The 17,731-nt window shown below is 44.0% G+C and overlaps 1 protein-coding gene across 4 annotated transcripts in view; it reads left to right on the top strand.

The window, feature by feature from the left end:
• The first annotated feature begins 283 nt into the window (after positions 1-283).
• The window catches only part of LOC120739717 (xylosyltransferase 1-like), a 40,489-nt gene continuing 23,041 nt past the window's right edge, over positions 284-17,731 (top strand). Inside the window, exons 1-4 of one of the 4 annotated variants that reach the window (XM_040041590.1) lie at positions 284-965; positions 11,614-12,166; positions 14,526-14,692; positions 16,328-16,530. In XM_040041590.1, coding sequence (XP_039897524.1) covers positions 681-965; positions 11,614-12,166; positions 14,526-14,692; positions 16,328-16,530 — 1,208 coding nt within the window. In that variant the 5' untranslated portion in view covers positions 284-680. Of the gene's footprint in view, positions 3,043-8,960; positions 9,736-11,613; positions 12,167-14,525; positions 14,693-16,327; positions 16,531-17,731 lie in introns of those variants that run through there. The other 3 variants (XM_040041598.1, XM_040041605.1, XM_040041607.1) reach the window with 3 other exon arrangements.

Here is a 17,731-nt window from a genome sequence, read left to right as displayed (position 1 = left end):
GTATTTTTCCTCGAAAAGTAAAAAAAATATCAGTTTATAATTTTTCAGTGTGTGGTTTCATGGGGGGGGGGGCAACAACGGCTTTCTGCTCCTGTCTACAGAAATGCAGCTCCGGCCCTGCAGAGGTGTCGCTTCACAATCACATTCAGAACATTTTATTAATCCCAGAGGAAATGATGTGGCTACAGTCGGTCCAAGACAATAAGAACAGCAACAGGCTGTATATACGATATATTACAACGTTACAAAATATAAGAAACAGCTCTAATATATTTATAATTAAGATATTTGCGTATCCAGAAAATTACAGACATTTTACTGTAAAACTTCACTGCAGCATGTGATGAAGGGTGCAGCTACTGGATGGGGGAGTCGTACAGATATGTATCCACAGGCAGGAAGGGTTTCCTGAGTCGTTCACTGGTGCATTCGGGGAATCTCAGACTTTCTCTGAACTACTGACGTTAAATGGCCGCATGAGGGCCTCTGCGTCCTCTTCACCGCCTCCAAAACTCTCTCCTCATTTCGAGTCTGTGCCAAATTCCCTCCTCCTCCTCCTGCTCTCTGCCAGCCAGTAGCAGCTCTCTGGCCGCGGAGGGGAGCATTCACACCCCGCTGTCGGCGTTTAGCGGATGGAGCTCTCAGTCTGAGTCTGACCCGGAGGGAGGGAGGAGGAGAAGATGAACGGTAACCCGTGCGCCCGCAGGCTGGCCCGGCGCTCCAGGTCCGCGCTGCTGCTGGTCGCTGCTCTGGCCGTCCTGCTGGTCCAGACTCTCATCGTGTGGAACTTCAGCAGCCTGGACTCCACCGGCGGGGACGGAGGCGCCAGGAGCCGGGAGAAGAGAGAGGACCGGACCGGGGGGTTCAACAAAGCCGACAGGGAGCACCCGCGGAAGGGGCTGCAGAAGAGGGGCGACCCGCCGCCGCTGGTCGGGAAGGCGGCCGATCAGCAGCAGCTGCAGGCGGTGGGTTTGACTGATGTGCCCTTCACGAGGCGCTTTAATCAGAATTTTACACGCGTGTTTTCGGGGAATGAGCCGAAGGAAGCCGCATGGCAGCCACGGAGAGGATGCTGCAGCTGCTGCCTGTTGTTTTGGCTTTCCCGTCAATAGTTTGCCCGCTTTCGTCAGGGAGACGGGTCTGTAGGCCAAACTTAATTTAAAAAACAGCCAATTTAAGGTGTCGATTATTGGTGGCTGTGGCAGGTTAACTGCGCCACCTTCTCATTCGTAGCTACAGTCGAAAAACGTATCAGCACCAGGTAATCAATTCATCACTTTAAGCTGTGAGCCTCAGACAGTTTCCATTAACGCTTCATAACAGCTGGTTGCTGTGACAATGAAATGAAAACTACGGGTGATCACGCGCTTTATTTATTGTAAGACCAATGCCGAATTAAAGATCACGCAGACATTTAAAAAGAAATGCCCCCAGTCTTGTTCAAAAATCTAATTTTAAGGGTCGACAACCGAGAAAATGTGCAAATGGCTGTTTTTGTTGTTGGACTTTGGTTTGGCAGCGTCTCACGTTTTAAACGTCATTTGTGTTACTTTCAGCGTGAAAGGTCACCGTGTTTTTATGAATCTGTTCATTCTGCAGTCCCGTTTAAATCTCTGGTACTTTGGTGTTTTTGCACAGAAGGAGGTTTGGGCCTGAAATGCTCCTCGGTTTAGGTGTTTGCGGTTTCCTTGGTAAATTTAAAGAATTGTGCTGACACTTGAGGAATTTAGGAAATGATTAAGCCAGTTTTGGTTAAGAGAAGTTGCTCCCCTGTAATATTGGCTTATGAAATATGTTTATAAAGGGAAAACATAACATTTAATATTAAGTTAGAGGGAAAATGAACACTTTTACTCCTTGAAGCAACTTTTTGGGTGTGAGGTTTTAAAATTAAAGGGGTCCTCAAATTAAGCTCCCTTTCCCTCATAAATTTTAATCACATTTGAGGAAATTAGTTAACATTTTTTATTGGTGGAAACTGGTCTTGTGTGTAAAACTTGGCAATTATGACAAAGACACAGCTCATCAAGTGAAAGCGTTGGTGATGGAGTCCATTCTTGCAGCAATAAAACTTTGTGTAATTTTTTCATCATATTTTGATAAACTGTTTCATTTCAAGCTCTAACACCTATTTTAGTGTCATGTAATTTTGCACAGAATCAGTAGTTCTTAGAGGAAAATGTTCTAAGCTTGGATTGTGGGAGGTTTCCTTGCTAAAATTAAAGGATTGTCGCGACACTTAAGAAACTAGGAAAACAGATTTAACCTTGTGTTATTAATGGAAGTCGGTCTGCTCTGACATTAAGTTGTAAAATCACTTTTACAAATGAGGCTTTGTGTAGAATTTCTTTAGCAAACCTGTAGTTAAGTTTGACCCGAAAGCTAAAATTTAAAGCAGTTTTACCTTAAAGGCAAAAACCAAAAATCTCTTTTTGAGCAATTTTCTGTCTTCTCACATTCATAGTTAGATTTCCATCTTCATCTCCACGTGAATGCTCCACAGCTCATTTCAGGCACAGCACTGTACTCGTTATCACCCTGCTGAGATTCCTGTGTTTGTATGTTCAGAAAAACCTGTTGGGATCCAGCTGTTCTCACATGTTTTAATGGCGTGTGTGTGTGTGTGTGTGTGTGTGTGTGTGTGTGTGTGTGTGTGTGTGTGTGTGTGTGTGTTAGCAGGAAGCTGTGTCCCATTTCCAATAAAATATCACTTGCTGGAACTCAGTGAAAACAGCCTCCTCCCCCTGGAACACTGAGTGTGAGCTTTTATGTTTATCTTTGTGAGAACATGTTGGCCCGTTCCTTAAAAGCTGTTTGATAACTAAGAGTAGATGTTGGTGTTGTTCTAGAAAATACATGACGTGCTATCCGTGTCAGAGAACAAGAATGTTTACGGGGTCCAAACAGCCACAGTCTGGACTTCTCGGGAGAACACTGATAGCGCCGATTCACCGAAGAGCACTGTGGGAGTCGGCTTGTGATGGTGATGGTGGGGTGATTGGAAAGGCACAGGACTTATCCCATATTCTGATCGCACTGGAGGTATGACTGTAATGCTGAGCCTGTATTAATGTGGCTGTTGATCCAAGTCGTTCCTCTGTGAGTTGGGAGGATCCTGCGACCTGTCTGTCACAGACTTGGACAGGTCAGCCTTTCTGTGCTTATAGACAGAAATAAAACAAGTATATTTAATTCTTTCGTTACTCAGAAATGTCCTATTTTAAATAGTTGGCAGCCTTCAGAAACCTCGATGTTTACATGCAGCGTTATCTACTTTTCTGTCATCTGCACTTCCTGTCAGAGTGGAGCAGAACCACCAGGCTGCGACGGTTCAGGCCAGAGTTGAGGCTCGGTGTGAAATTTGTGGTTTTTATTGTTTACTTGGTTTCCCGTGTTGTAGTTGTGTGTCTTATTTTGAAAAAAATATTTACTCGTTACCATAGTGACCAGAGAGCATTAAGGGGCAGAGGAGGATGTTACTCTCAGTGTTGTTGGTGCATTTATATTATCTGACATTGCAACGGTCTGCGGTGCAAAAAAGGTTGGGGACCGCTGCAACGGTGATAAGCCTTAAACTTGCATTCTTTCCAATGGCCAGCAGGAGGCAGTGACTCTGGTTTCAAAAAGATTTCGGGTTGTATAGAAGTCTGTGTAAAATGACCCTACTTCACCCTCATCTATGAGCTCAGTAAACACTTTCCTGATCACCTTCTTGTCTCAGCCAGTAGTTTAAAGAGCTATTTAATACAACACAATCATGATTTATTCAATTTTTGTCCCATTAGGTTAAACAGGAGCTGCTTTAGCTTTTTAAAAGAGTTCAGCCTCATTCGTCCTGTTTCAGTCTTGTTTCTGTTCAAAAAGCTTGCAGTTTTTTTATGTGCCCAAGAGCCGGTTTCAAAATCTTTACCTTTCTCTGTCTTGTGATGTATATATTTAAATATTTAACAGGTTCTAACTGAGGGGACGGCAGCTACATGAATGTTTAATGTTTTCATTAAATATTTTGGGTCTTCCTGGACATCAAACCTCAAAGTTTTTTTTCCGTTTTTTTCAGTACAAATCCCCAAAGTTTTTATTTTTTATTTTTTTTAAAGGTGAATGTTTTCTGGCTTTTTAACTTTTCTATAACATTAACCGCTGGGTTAGCTAGGAACCATCAGACCTGGGACGAGTTGCCCTTAACCCTGGTTACATTTCTATCTGGGCATGTGCAGAAACAGAGGAAACCTGCTTCAGTGAAACACAATCATAGCAGTCAGGTATGAGTGCGGTCCTCCACCTCGAAGGTGTGATGAATGCGGGAGTCGTGTCACTGTGGCGCCTTTCAGGATTGTAGTGAACACACTTGACTGGATGTTATAAACGAGGCTGCAGTGTGTTGGACACACACACACACACACACACACACACACACACACACACACACACACACACACACACACACACACACACACACACAGCCGTTGCTGGAAAGCTGAACACTGCTGGTATTTAAACTCTGAAATCTGCAGCTGTGTCTTCGTGAGGACTTTGACATAAAGCTTTCCCAGGTTGCTGACCGCAGCCTAATCCCGATTCTAACTGAACTCTTAAATCAAACGTGAACCCTGAGAAAGCCCCGTGAAGCCGTCTGTGCGCACACGTGTACAGTGCTGACCACACTGTGCGTGTCAGAGCCGATACACACACTAACAGCCAGGTCAGATCAGATTAGAGGATTTCTTTGGATCACGTTTCTCTGATGGGATTTATACTTTCTAATCTAGTTTAGATTGTACAATAATCCCTAAATGCTGTGTTTGTGTGTCTGTGTGTCCTCGCTTGTATCTCTGCACCGAACATTGTTTAAAAAAGGAGAGTGAGGACAGTTTAAGAGAGTGAGGACAGTAAGGTTTCAGATTAGCAATCTGTCAGTCTGCCTCTCTGATGTGTGCGGCTGATTGTCATGAAGGTGAACGCGTGGCGCTCAGGAGTCTCAGACATCCTTTAAACCAGCTGTAAACCTGTGATGGCCCCAGAATGAAACCAATAAGTTGTTCTTAACAGACACAAAGTGAGACGGGAGCTCTGTACGTTTATCTGCCGTCCGTCATGCTTGATGGTGTAATGAGGCTTATTAAGGCTCAGGCAGAACTCGACATCGGCTCTGTTTCTGGACTTGGTTCAAACTGAGTTTGAGTTTGGGTCATGATGTCATTACGTAAATATTCTAGCGTTGTTTTAAGTTTTTTAAACATCACGATGTTGAGATAAGGGCTCTGTTTTTGGACTTGGTGACAGATATTGAATCTTGATCGTGGACTGGTTTTGGTCTTGGTTCCTGACTCATTGATGCTGACGTGTCCCTATTTTTGGACGTCTTGACAGGGTCGTTGGCTCGGGGGCTGTTTTTGGATCATCAGTGGTTCCATGATGTTGAGATCAGGGTTCTGTTCCTGGACTTGGTTCATTGTGAAACATTTGGGGCTGTGTTTTAGGGTTGGGTGGGGGGGTTGGGTGGGGGCTTTCCAACACCATGATGATGAGATCAGAGCAAAATCTTTGGACTTGATTTCAAAGTGATTTGGGAAAAAGTAAATGTTATAATCTTGGGTCCTGACTCTGTGGTGTAGACGTTGCAGCTTTGTTTTTGGGCCGGGTGTTGGACTTTTGTTGATTATGGTCATTTGCACAATGATTTGAGATCAATCAGGTTTGATCTAAGGTTTGCAGACCCTCTGTTGCAGGGCTCTCCTAGTTATTGAAGATGATTTGTTTGACTCTGATTGTATATTTGTGCTTACAGATGCAGAATTAATTGGGATGATCTGTCTCTCTGATGCTGTTAATGATGCATATACATTTATTTTAAGGAGAAACCTGCAGAGTCTGGTAGCAGTGCCTGAAACCAGCAGAGCAGCTGTAAATTGATGCGATGGTCCAGATCTAATTCAGTATATGTGATTTAGCAGCGTAGACTGCTGTCAGAACCATGAAGCTGCTTTATGTTTTTCTGTATTTTCTTTGATATAATTCTCAGTAAATCTGGCATGGGTGGATGTAAATCCCTGCTGTAATCCTGGGGCGCCCTGTTGGTGCCGCGGTGGTTTCAGCCAGGTTTCACAGCACCATCCTAACCCTCATCACAGTCCATTTAGCTTACTTTCTGTCCATCTGGCTCTGGTTTTCCTTTGTCTCTCAATCTCTCTATTTAGACAGATTACTCCATTCATCTCCTTTGTGACGTGATGCTCTTCTTTGTCGGTTTGTTTCTTCTTTTTTTTGCTTTGGCAGACTCAGTTTCTTTTTAAAGACGAGATAATGATCATCCTGTGTGGATAATAAATTAGCATTCCTAATTAAAAAAACCCAAAACTGTCACTCAGTGTCATAGTTTACTAAACTATGATGAATATTATAATTTTACTATTCCCATATTATTGTGTATTTAGTGCCAGTGTGTGTTTTGAGCTACAGTGCACTTATTGCCAAATATAGTAGTCTGATTACTCAGATCTGTTTATTCAGGCCCAAAAAAATCAGAAAAATCACCAACTGTTGTATTAAGAATGGCCGAATCTGAAAAATATTTTTAATTCATACATCTGGACGCGGCGCCGTCAGAGAGAAACGTTTCTCCCTCTGACGGCGCCGCGTCCAGATGAACAGAATCAACTTTTGGGGATTTACTTACCTGGATGATTGAACATGCATCAAGACGTAATTCATACAATATTCCCACAAATGTTTAACAGTGAAGAACTGACAGTCTGGTGTCAAAGTTGGTCAAACTGTATGAAGTAAACTAGAACATGATCTTAAATCGGATTATTTTCATTGTCACGTTTCGCTGCAAAAAGATGAGGTTGGCTCTTACACTCGATTAAACATGTTAACAAAAACAAACTGCGGTGGTGTAGCAGACTCGATATCATAATCCCATTACCAAGCTATAACATGCTATTCCTACAATCCCACTTCCTAAGTTGGGAAGTCAGTGTCCTGACTGGTGCGTTGAGGTTTTGCAGAAATGTGACCCCGAAACATGTGAATGTGGCAGTCATGGCCTGGGGACCCGTCCGCAGCCATCTGGCAAACAACTGTTCCTGGGAGAAACACGCATTCGCCACAAGCTGGGAATTAACTAAACGTTTTTGAGCTTTTGATGTTTTCTTTTTACTCGAGAGGACGTTCACATGAGCTTGTAGCTCATCATTTTCTTTAAAGCATTTCGTATGTCTTCTGTGTTTAGGCTCCACTTTCATGCAGAAGTGAAATGATCACAGCTTGAATTCAGCATGCATTAATTACAAAAGACATGAAGATGCAGTAGAAAAACTAGAAACGTCTGCGTAACGGCTCTCGCTGTGAGCCATATAGAAATCTACAGGCCTTATGAAACGTACCATCTGTGAGTTCAAACATCTCAGGCACCACGGAAGCTCTTTGCCAACCTTTCCTGCTTCATGGATGGATTTGTAAACATGACCAACATAAGGCAGCCTATAAGATTTTCACTGCCCACCAGTCGGCATTTTCCCGCAGGTATACTGAGGGTAAACACACCTACACAGGAGCTTGATTAATGCGTAACCAGAGCTGTGTACAGATGCAGCCTACAGCCATGTGAAAGGGCTCTTTATCGCGTTATATGAAGGTGTTTTCTCGCTCTGTCTGTCACAACACACCAAATCACTGCTGCCAAGAAAACAACAGCCTCTTTCTACCCTGCCTGTGGGGGGCATTTGAGCAGACGTTAGAGACATAATGTACTGGATATTTGGTAGTTGGAATCATTAAAGAACCATTTGATATGAAAAATGTCCATTTCTGTGGACGGATGCAGACTTTGGTCTGAACTGTAAAAGCAGTAACAGAGACCTGTGGGCTCATTCATAAGACTGAATCATGACTTTATTGTGATTTACTGGGTGATAATAAAGGGTGAAGGTGGCATTTGATGTGAACTGTAGGTCCGTTAGTATCCATGATCATTCTGTGGAGAATTGACTAACTTTGTAGTAGGGCTGCCACGATTAGTCGACTAGTCACGATTACGTCGACTATCAGAATCGTCGACGACGAATTTAATAATCGACGCGTCGTTTGAAGCTTTGTAAGATCCCAAAAGACGCAGGAATAAGTAGCAGGATTTAAGAGTGTAATAACGGACTGAAACAGGAGATGGCAGCACTGCATGTACAAGGATGCCAGCTGCCGTTAAACCCCGAAGAAGAAGAAGAAGCTGTGTCCCAGAATTCATAGCGCAGCCCAGCGCAGTTTCCAACAATGGCGGCAGCTAGTTAGTTTTAATATTACTCTTATTATTCTTTCTGGGTCACAAAATAAACGTTTAACATATTTTCAGGCGAGAATGTAGCTGTGTAAACCTCAAATATCTGCTCAGTTTATCAGGACACCGCATATTTTCAAAAGCGCTCCGACGTTTTCGGAGACGTCTGTTACCCACTAGCTTGTTAGCTAGCCGGGGGCTAGGTCACTAGAGCCGTGAGAACACCGGACTCCCGGCAAATCGTTTTCAAACTCACCGCCGTCTTTCGCTACTCAGGTTAAACACGATATATAAGTCACTTAGATAACTTACAAATGTTATTGTTTGGCTTTTTTCAGTATTTTATTTGTTCCTGAGTAAATCGGTTTGGCTGAGATTAAAGTTATAGTTTTTACACAGCTGAATAAACGTCAAGCAGACAGCTGATTATCAGAAGTGTGAGATGCTCCAGAATTTACTCCGGTGTCCTGTTATATTTTAGATAGCAAGGAGTTTATTAAACTTCACCGAAACAATCTGCAAATTTCATTAAAATTTAATAAACTATCATCTGCTCTTTATTGTTAGTTAGCACAGACCTTAAACACTTAAAGCTGTAAGCTAATGATAGTTATATAAGAGCAGATGCTGCTGGTGCAATAAGCTGTACGTTTTACGTCCAATGGATGATGATCTGATTAGTGACTAATCGCAAAAATAATCGGTGACTAGTGACTATCAAAATAATCGTTTGTGGCAGCGCTACTTTGTAGTAAGAAGTAGAAGTTCTGATGTAAACAAACGCCTGCATTTATCTTTGCATGGTCACCTTTGCCGTGTGCCACAACCTTTGCTCACATTTGTGACTTTTGGACCTACATTGTGTTCCTGTTGTGTTGATGTCGTTGGTGGATGTAACAGACCAATCCCACTGCTGACCTGTATAACCAGTCAGGCTTTTAATCCAGTTAAATGTGTTAATGTAAACGTGGCAGGCGTTTCTAATGTTGTGGCTCACTGGTGCATATCTCGGAGCAGGTGTCTGTGCACTCTCGCCGTTTTTGTCAACACTTCAAGATCTTTTACAAGATGTAGATAAATATGAGGAGCACAGCAGCTTTTCGCTGATAGTCACACATGTGGAAGTGGCTGTTCTGCTCTCACTTCAGAGAATTCCCAGAAAACACCACCGCACATTCTTGTCACCACACCAGATCCAGGCATTCTCAGATTATCCTTATTAGTGTGAACTCGTAATCAACAGATGTCAGAGCAACAGGTCTCTTTCCTCCCACCCTTTCCCTGCCTCGCCCCCGGCGCCCGAGGGAACGGCCTCTCCTGTCTCTTGTGTGTCTCCTTTATCGTGGAGCAGCAGGAGGTCTGAAGGCTTCAATAGGAACCTGCTGAGAAGGAGAGCGGCTGAGAGCAAAGTGACTCACACAGGAGCACCACGAGCAAGAAAGCAGTGACTCAGTCCCTCTGTGAGTGTAAAGAATGATGTCTTTGTAGGTAAGCGGTGGTATTTTAGCTGTGGCCGGTCTCCATGGAAAGCACGGTCCTCTGGGAAAAAACGCTCTGCTTTTCTTTGGAGGTGGATCTGTGAAGGAGAGACAAACTTGTATTATTGTGTCGAGCGAATTACAGCCTGAAACGCTCGAGGACATTTTGGGAAAACTCCTGAAACTGCATCAAATCGGCCTCATTACAAAAAACATTTCATTTACAAATCTCTGACTTCTTGTTTGCACTGAAGGAGCTGTTAGGAAAAACATCATCATCATCATCATCATCATACGCCAGTTTTCTACCTGCTGTCCTGCTTTTTTATGTTTGTAGTCAGTTTGGGTCATTTTGTTAGTGTTTCTGAGCCGAGTGTGTCGGCATCTCGTTTCTCTTTGGTCATGTTTTTGTCTGTAAGGTTATGGCTGCTCCAGTCTGCATGCCAAATGTTCTTGGGTAAGATGCGTAACTCCAAGCAGCTCTCCAATGCATCCATCAGAATATGCATGAGTGTGAATGTTGGACAGAAAGCACTTGAATGGTGAAGGAGGGATGTTGTATAAATCGCTCAGGTGGAGTCGGGAAGCGTTATATAAGAATCAGTCCATTTCCCTTTGTTTTGTTTTTGTGTAACAGTTTTTCCTCTCTGTGGTCATTTTGGCATCATTTGTGTGCGTTTGGCCTTCTGTTGTTGTCACTTTGCATTTCTTTGAGGTTTTGTTCCTTTGGTTGTTTTGTGTCTCTGAGATGGCTTTGTGTTTGTGGCTGTTTGGTTTTCATCGTGTTTGGGGGGGGGGGGGTCTTTGAGATCTTTTTGTGGTTATTTTGTGTTTGTGTGTAAATTGTTGTTGGCAGGTTAATAAGTTTAGACGTTTTTCACAGTTTTCTGTTGAATTTCGAGACTTTGGTCCAGACCGACATATTTCAGAGGTAAGAAAAAACCTCAGTCAGATGTTTCAAGAAAGATGACGAAGAAGGAAAAGGTGTGTGTGTGTGTGTGTGTGTGTGTGTGTGTGTGTGTGTGTGTGTGTGTGTGTGTGTGTGTGTGTGTGTGAAATCTCTCTCGCTGTACTCTGGAGGTTTTATTCCTGGATATCACACTTATAATAATGGCAGGAGAGCTGAAAATGTTCACTGCGGCAACACACACACACACACACACACACACACACACACACACACACACACACACTCTTTCCTCTAAGCTGATATTACAGATGAGATAATGAAAGGTTGACTGAGAAGCAGGTGGCAAGAGCTGATATTACTGTCTTCCTGCTGGGGCTTAGTGTGTGTGTGTGTGTGTGTGTGTGTGTGTGTGCACTCTTTATCCTGGGAAAGACAGATATGGGGGAGATCTGTGGGATTAAAATACTCATCGAGGTCATGTGGCGATGCTGCTGAAACACAGACGCCCACCAGGCTCTGATTGTAGCGCTGTGGACCCCGGCGTGTGGACGAGTCTTTGCTTCTGCTCTGTTTTATTGTGATGTGCAGGAACAAAATTTTGATTCATTCCAAGGAGATAAACGAGCTCACGTGTGTGTAACACGTGGAGCTCCGTACATTTAACATGTATGTGAAGCAGGGAGAGCCTAAAGGGTCCAAATGTCTTCCTGACTTGAGCTTTGCTCCCGTCCTGTCCAAACTTTCCTTTCTAGCTTCATCACTTTCAGATTTAGCTGGAAGTTATTTATTTCCTTGCAGCTGGTCCACGTCCCTCACTTTAGTATTTGGATTGAAAAATGCATCATATAATTGTAAATGGATACACAGCCTGTCTTTGTAACTGTTAAAGAAGAGTTTCCTTTGATTTCATTTTTGCTTTATGTAAGAACTATATTTGTCATTCCTTGCAGGACGTTTACCACTCGCACCGCCCCAAAGAGAAAGTCCGCCTGGACAGCAACAATAATGAGAACTCGGTCCCCAAAGACTTTGACACCATCGACAGCAACAGCAACCTGGGGGCCCGATCACATAGCCAGCGAGTGCCGGTCGGAAATGCCAAGCGTAAGCTGGAAAAGAGCCAAGCGCAAAGCATGCTGGGAAAATCTGCCAACGAGGTCCTCAAGTACCCTCCCATCCAACCAAGAGTGCCGGGCCACAATCGCAACCACACCCACACCCGTAAAGCCCACCCCAAGCTGCCAACGGTTGCAGCGCCGGCTCAGGGGTCCAATCCGGATTCGCCGTTCTACCAGACCAAGAAGCCGGCCTCTCCTCCGCTGCCGCCTGGTCTGGAGGTGAGGAAGGAGCAGCTGCAGTGTGAGATCAGCGGTAAAGAAGCCATTTCAGCTCTTTCCAGAGCCAAGAGCCGGGAGTGCCGGCAGCAGATAGTAGAGGTGTACTGCAAACACAAGGAGGGGACGCTGATGCCCGAGAAAGTTCCTCGCTACTGCCCCGCAGAAGGTAAGATCACATCTCAGTGTGTGCAGGTAACAACAGACGCGTTTCATATTATTCACATAACCAACAACAAGAAACACAAACATCCTTAAATTTAGGTTAAAGGAATGTTTTATTTTCTGCTCCATCAATGTTGTTCAAACCTTCTCTTTGTGAGGGAGAGCCAATCAGAATAAGGGGAGGTGACTGTGCGAACGAAGCTAAAACAGATGAGGATGAAGACGAACTGAGGACCTCTGAATAAAATAAATAGAATAGTGAATCATAGTCATCCTCATTACTGTCATGAATGGTGAAAAGCCCAAACGCAGGCTCCAGATCGATTTGATGAAGCAGAGGTTGAACGATCTGTTATGTTTATAAAGTCCAAGAATAAAACACAAGGACACAAAGAAGCAGAGAGGCTCAGAGAAACACATGAAACAGGAGGGAGGAAACAGCTGAAACGAACCAAAGACACTATACTGTCAAAATAAAACAGGAAGTAACCTAAACAGAACAACTGACACAGACGAAGACTCGACAAGATGCAGGAAGACACAAAACATCAGACATGCTAAACACTAACACAATCGATTACAGAGATTACTCGACATTAATGGAGACATGCTTACTCTTACTATGATTGTAGCGCATGTAGACATATTATTCAGTCTGAAAGAAACTAATGTGGCAAAGGTGATAAAATGTTTTTGTTGTTTACATGACATCAGTTACAGTGAAGGTACCAGGGATGTATTGTCATGCATATCTGTGAAAGCGGTGACGGTAACGGTGCCTGTAATCCATGCTTTGGTTTATATAATGAACATGTAGCTTGTGAAGAAGTATATGTATTTAGTATTGTTTATTGTTTGGTGTCTATGAACAGCCGTTTATGCCATCATAAATGGTGACATGATGAAGATATAAAGAAAAACATGATAAGTTGATGCATGTCTTTGTTTTTAATACATTTGCAAATGTCCAAAAATACGAAACTCAGGGTTCAAAACACAGGACGTTTCTTCTTGACCATCTGAAGGATGGATGTGTAGGTGGCATCAAGATGAAAGCTGCCCGCCCTCTTTGTCTGAAGCTGGCATGAAGATATAAAAAGATCACTTTGATAATCTGTAAATTGCACGTTCAGTAATGTGCTCTACCTCGATGTAGCTGACAGCTGCGGTGCTGCGATCCATCGCTTGCAGTCTGCTCCGGGTGTCAGCGCGACTAAATTTCCACGTGTATGAGCACCTCGAGATTTATTCGTAGTCTGCATGTATTAACCTATGATTTTAGGTCTGAAATATCCTTTCATGTTAACATAGTGATTCATTTGTCAGCAAATGAATGGGCGACAGATTTCAAGACAGAAAGGACATGAACAAGTGGCTGCTTTGAAGTGGCAGATTGCAGTAAGTGGAAAAGGGATTTTTGCCTTCCAAATTTACCCTTTCAGAAACATTTTTATCTGAGCACGTGCCGTAGATGCAAAGAGGCATCCCTCACGGGTGCCAGCTCTATTTTCAGGGACTTGAAGCATGAATGGACACAGAGGAGGACGATGCTCATCCAGCATAATTACACCCTAATTAAACAAGCAGTTTGTAGTCTTATTTTTGGAAAGGCTGACTAATGATTTACTCAGGGCCGTTTGAGGGTTAATTTATATGATTATAGGTTGTTTTGATGACACACCAGTGGTTATATCCTCAGAGTGAAGCCGGGCAGGGGTTTGGTTTCAGATTGCCGGGCATGCGTTCGGTCTTTTAAGGAGTTTGGTGTTTCTGTGCACGTCCCTGGGCGTATTTGACGCATCTCTGCCTCTGCGTTCGACTCAGCCGCCTGATTACTGTCATTCCCCCCTCAAACTCCAATCCCAGCATGCTCCACGGCCCAAAAAGGTCACTAATTAAAGCCAAGCAAGCCAAGGCCGGCGGGATGATGAGGAGGCATTAGGCTGTCAGAGCGTTTGTATGTACAAGATTGGGCTCGACCAGCTGCAGACGGCATGACTAGGAAAGGCGGAAGTGAAGAACTGGAGTGAGGAATGGGCTTAGAAGTGACGCTGATGTCTTAAAAAGGAAACGTTCTGCTTATTTCCAGATCCATATTGGTATTTTTGGGGTCTATCTTTGTATGACTGACAGTTAAACACAGCCCTCTTTACCTTACCTGTCTGAATTGAACCATCTTGGCATCAAAAAGCAGAGAAGCAGGAGGATGGATTTTGTTTGTTACTAATTGCTAAAAAAGGACTATTATTCATAAGACCATGAAACTCACCTGCTAGTGTGAAGTGGACGGGAGGAACACTTTTCACACAGGCAGAGATTCATGGATTTATCAGCGAGATGTTAACCGACCTCCTCCTGTCCAGGTAAAGCTAATGTGAACGTACAGTGGGACGAGGACGCCTCCGATGCTTCTCCGCCTGTACGGATCGCCTTCGTCCTGGTCGTCCACGGCCGAGCCTCGCGTCAGTTCCAGCGTCTCTTCAAAGCCATCTACCACACCTCACACTACTACTACATCCACGTGGACCAGGTAGGACTGCTGACCGTCGCCCAGAGTGGATTTTTTGTAATATCTTAATTTTAATTTATAAATATTACATTTTTTCACTTAAAAGCTGGAGAAAGTTTGAGACCGGCTTCAAATGATCTGTTAGGGAGGGTCTCCCTGCAGGCTTCCCCGTGGCTGCACTCGTGGGTTTGCAGCTGCCCAGCTGTTTGAAAAGGCTGCTTTCAGTTTTCAGTCGTGTATTCCTCGTGAAAAGATCCAAGGTTTAGTCCGCGTGGTTGGTTTATATTCTTAGCTTTTTCTTGTATAAACAGATTAATTCACTTTCTTGTATATACCGCCTTGTTCTTTTGCTCAGGTACTTCCTGTTTGTGTGATCGAGTGCGCTGGGTTGGAAAAGGTCTGCTTTGTTTTAACTTCAGGTTAAACTACTTTTGGAAGCACGTCTCTGCTCGGTTTGTTTTTTCAGCCTTGGTGCTTTTAATTCTCGTCACATTTCTTTTAGATGAACTTGATAAAAAAGTCACGCTTCAAGACAAACCCGTAGGCGGAACGAGGCGGGAATCCCGCTCTGCTACGCTGAGACGTCAAACTCATTAAAATGTGTGGTTTTAAAAAAGCAGGAAAGAATAACACAGGGAACAAAACGTAATTAATAATTAATAATAATGAATGCCGACACTGGGACAGAGATCTCACTTTTGCAGCAGGACTTGGACACACTGCAGCTTTAAAGAACAGTTACAGTCAATGAACGTCAGCACAGTCGCCTCAGTCATCAGCAGCTCATTGCTACCTGAACTTAACACTGTCGTAACTAAGACAACGATCAGAGAACAAACACAAACTGTAGTAATGATGGAGCGTCACAGCGTTTTCTGTACTTAATAACACTAATCCTGCAAAACATCTAAACTTAAACAGGTTTCTGATGTAAAGAATGCAGAGACTGTGTCATCTTACGACTGCTGTTGCTGTTTTAGATCATGTTGTGTAAGCTCCACTATAAATTGTATCTGTTGCATTTTTATTATGTTGAGAGTTTGCGTGGCTTCAGCCTCAAACAGGTCTCCCAGGGGAAACAGATTTCCATCTCTGTGGGACTTCCTGCTACAATAAAGGTTGAATAAATAACACTAACAGTCCCATGAGTCTGTGCACGCTCTGTTGCAAAGCTGTCCACAGTCCTAGCGAGCGCCCCCACCGCCGGGCCGTCACTTTATCTGAATCTGTTATTTTCTTCACGTCTTCAGCTGAGAAGCTTTAAAACTTTGTGCAGCATTAACCGGCTCATAATCAGACTTTTACATCGTAACACGCCACTTTTAGGCAACGTTTCCTGTTCCCTCATTTAAACCTGCACCAAAGCATTTAGCAGCAGTGACTATAAAGCCGGCAGCGTGACGCCCAGTCCACATCTCTTGGGACGAGTCCGACACCCTTGATTTCACCGTCTGAAAAATGGAGCTAAATGTGCGTTTATAGTGAGCTTTATAAATCCTGTGGAATGGTTGAGAAAGCAGTTTTGAAGCTCTGTCGATGTCCACAGTAACGAAAGTGTTTGAACTGCTGAAAAAAATCCATCTCCAGTGGATCCCGGGGGGGTGGAGCCTATCACCGCTGTCATATTTCTTAATTGTGATCCTTTCCCTCTCTCAGAGGTCCAACTACCTCCACAGAGAGGTGGTGTCTCTGGCCAGCCGGTATCCAAACGTGCGGGTGACTCCCTGGAGGATGGCCACCATCTGGGGCGGGGCCAGCCTGTTGACCATGTACCTACGCAGCATGGAGGACCTCCTCAGCATGGCCGACTGGTCCTGGGACTTCTTCATCAATCTCAGCGCTGCAGACTACCCCATCAGGTAAGAGCCTGAGCTGAAGTTTACACCTGATATTAAAACGTGTTTCTTGATGTGATTACAGTGTGAAGATGAGCCCCAGCTGAAAGTGCCTGTAGTTCATGTAGTTCATGTCGGGTTTGCAAATGTGATCTGACTGATTCTGGTGATGTAAGAAAAGGTCAGTTTGCAGAAAAACAAACAGCCTTTGGTGGATAAAACACCACAGATCTGTTTCAAATAGACTGAAAGTGGGTGAAATGAGGTTTTAATAGCTTTTCCAAAACTACCTGCTCACCATTTAATCCCATGAGCAACAGCACCAATGCTGGAAGATGTGTCAGACCTAAAGTTGCTCTAAAAGGTCATTACGTGACGACCTTTTATAAAATTTGTAAGTCAGGCTACTTCCTGGTTTGGAGTTGGTTTGCTCCTGAATGTAAAAGCCTGACACTGTCAGTCATCATTTGAAATCCTCTGTTTAAGGAACACAACGGCAGCGTACAGAGTTGTAATTACAGTCAGATCTTCCTGTGAGCTGTGACGCTGATAATCTGTTAACTGACACATTTCTTTCTGCCAGTGTTTCTTGCTGGCTTCTTCCTTCCTCGTACTTCCTCGGCTGCAGGTGTAGCTTCCCGACTGTACCGCAGGTAGAGAAGATAACCTGCGTACGTTGAGCTTGCTTCGTAGTACAGATGGCTGTGGAAGCTGTGCCACTCATGTCAGCTAACAGCCACTAATCTGCCCAGTCCTGTGGGCCTTGTTTGTTTGAGTTGATGCTCTTGTGGTTTATTGGTAACTTGATCTATACGACTGTAAACCAGAGCGAGCCGTGAGCCTGCAGCTGTGAAGCAGAGCATTTCTTCTCGGCTGTCCCGTGTCTCGGTTTGAAGGGATCGGCAGTGATCAGCAGAAGTCCTGAATTATGTGAAGCAGTAACGAGGTTACATAAAGAGGCCGGTGGAGGATACGTTTTGGCTCATCGGTGTGTTTGAACTGGTGCAGGGATGTGAAGCAAAATGAGATTTGTGAAGCTGCTTCTCGCCTTCCTGAGTAAACGCCTCAGGCAGGTCTTCTAGCAATTTAGGAGCAGGTGTGAGCTGGCTTTGGGGATGTCAGAGGGTCACAGACGTGTGAAAGGAATCAGCTCTACTGCACTGTAATGCACCTCAGCCAGGATATTGGTTTAAGTTTATCAGATTTCATTGTGACCTAATCAGTT

Source organism: Simochromis diagramma, unplaced genomic scaffold, assembly GCF_900408965.1.
Source record: "Simochromis diagramma unplaced genomic scaffold, fSimDia1.1 OVJJ01000321.1, whole genome shotgun sequence".
NCBI lineage: Eukaryota > Metazoa > Chordata > Actinopteri > Cichliformes > Cichlidae > Simochromis > Simochromis diagramma.
The sequence above is the reverse complement of the archived record's forward strand: the minus strand, read 5'-3'. Positions and strand labels throughout refer to the sequence as shown.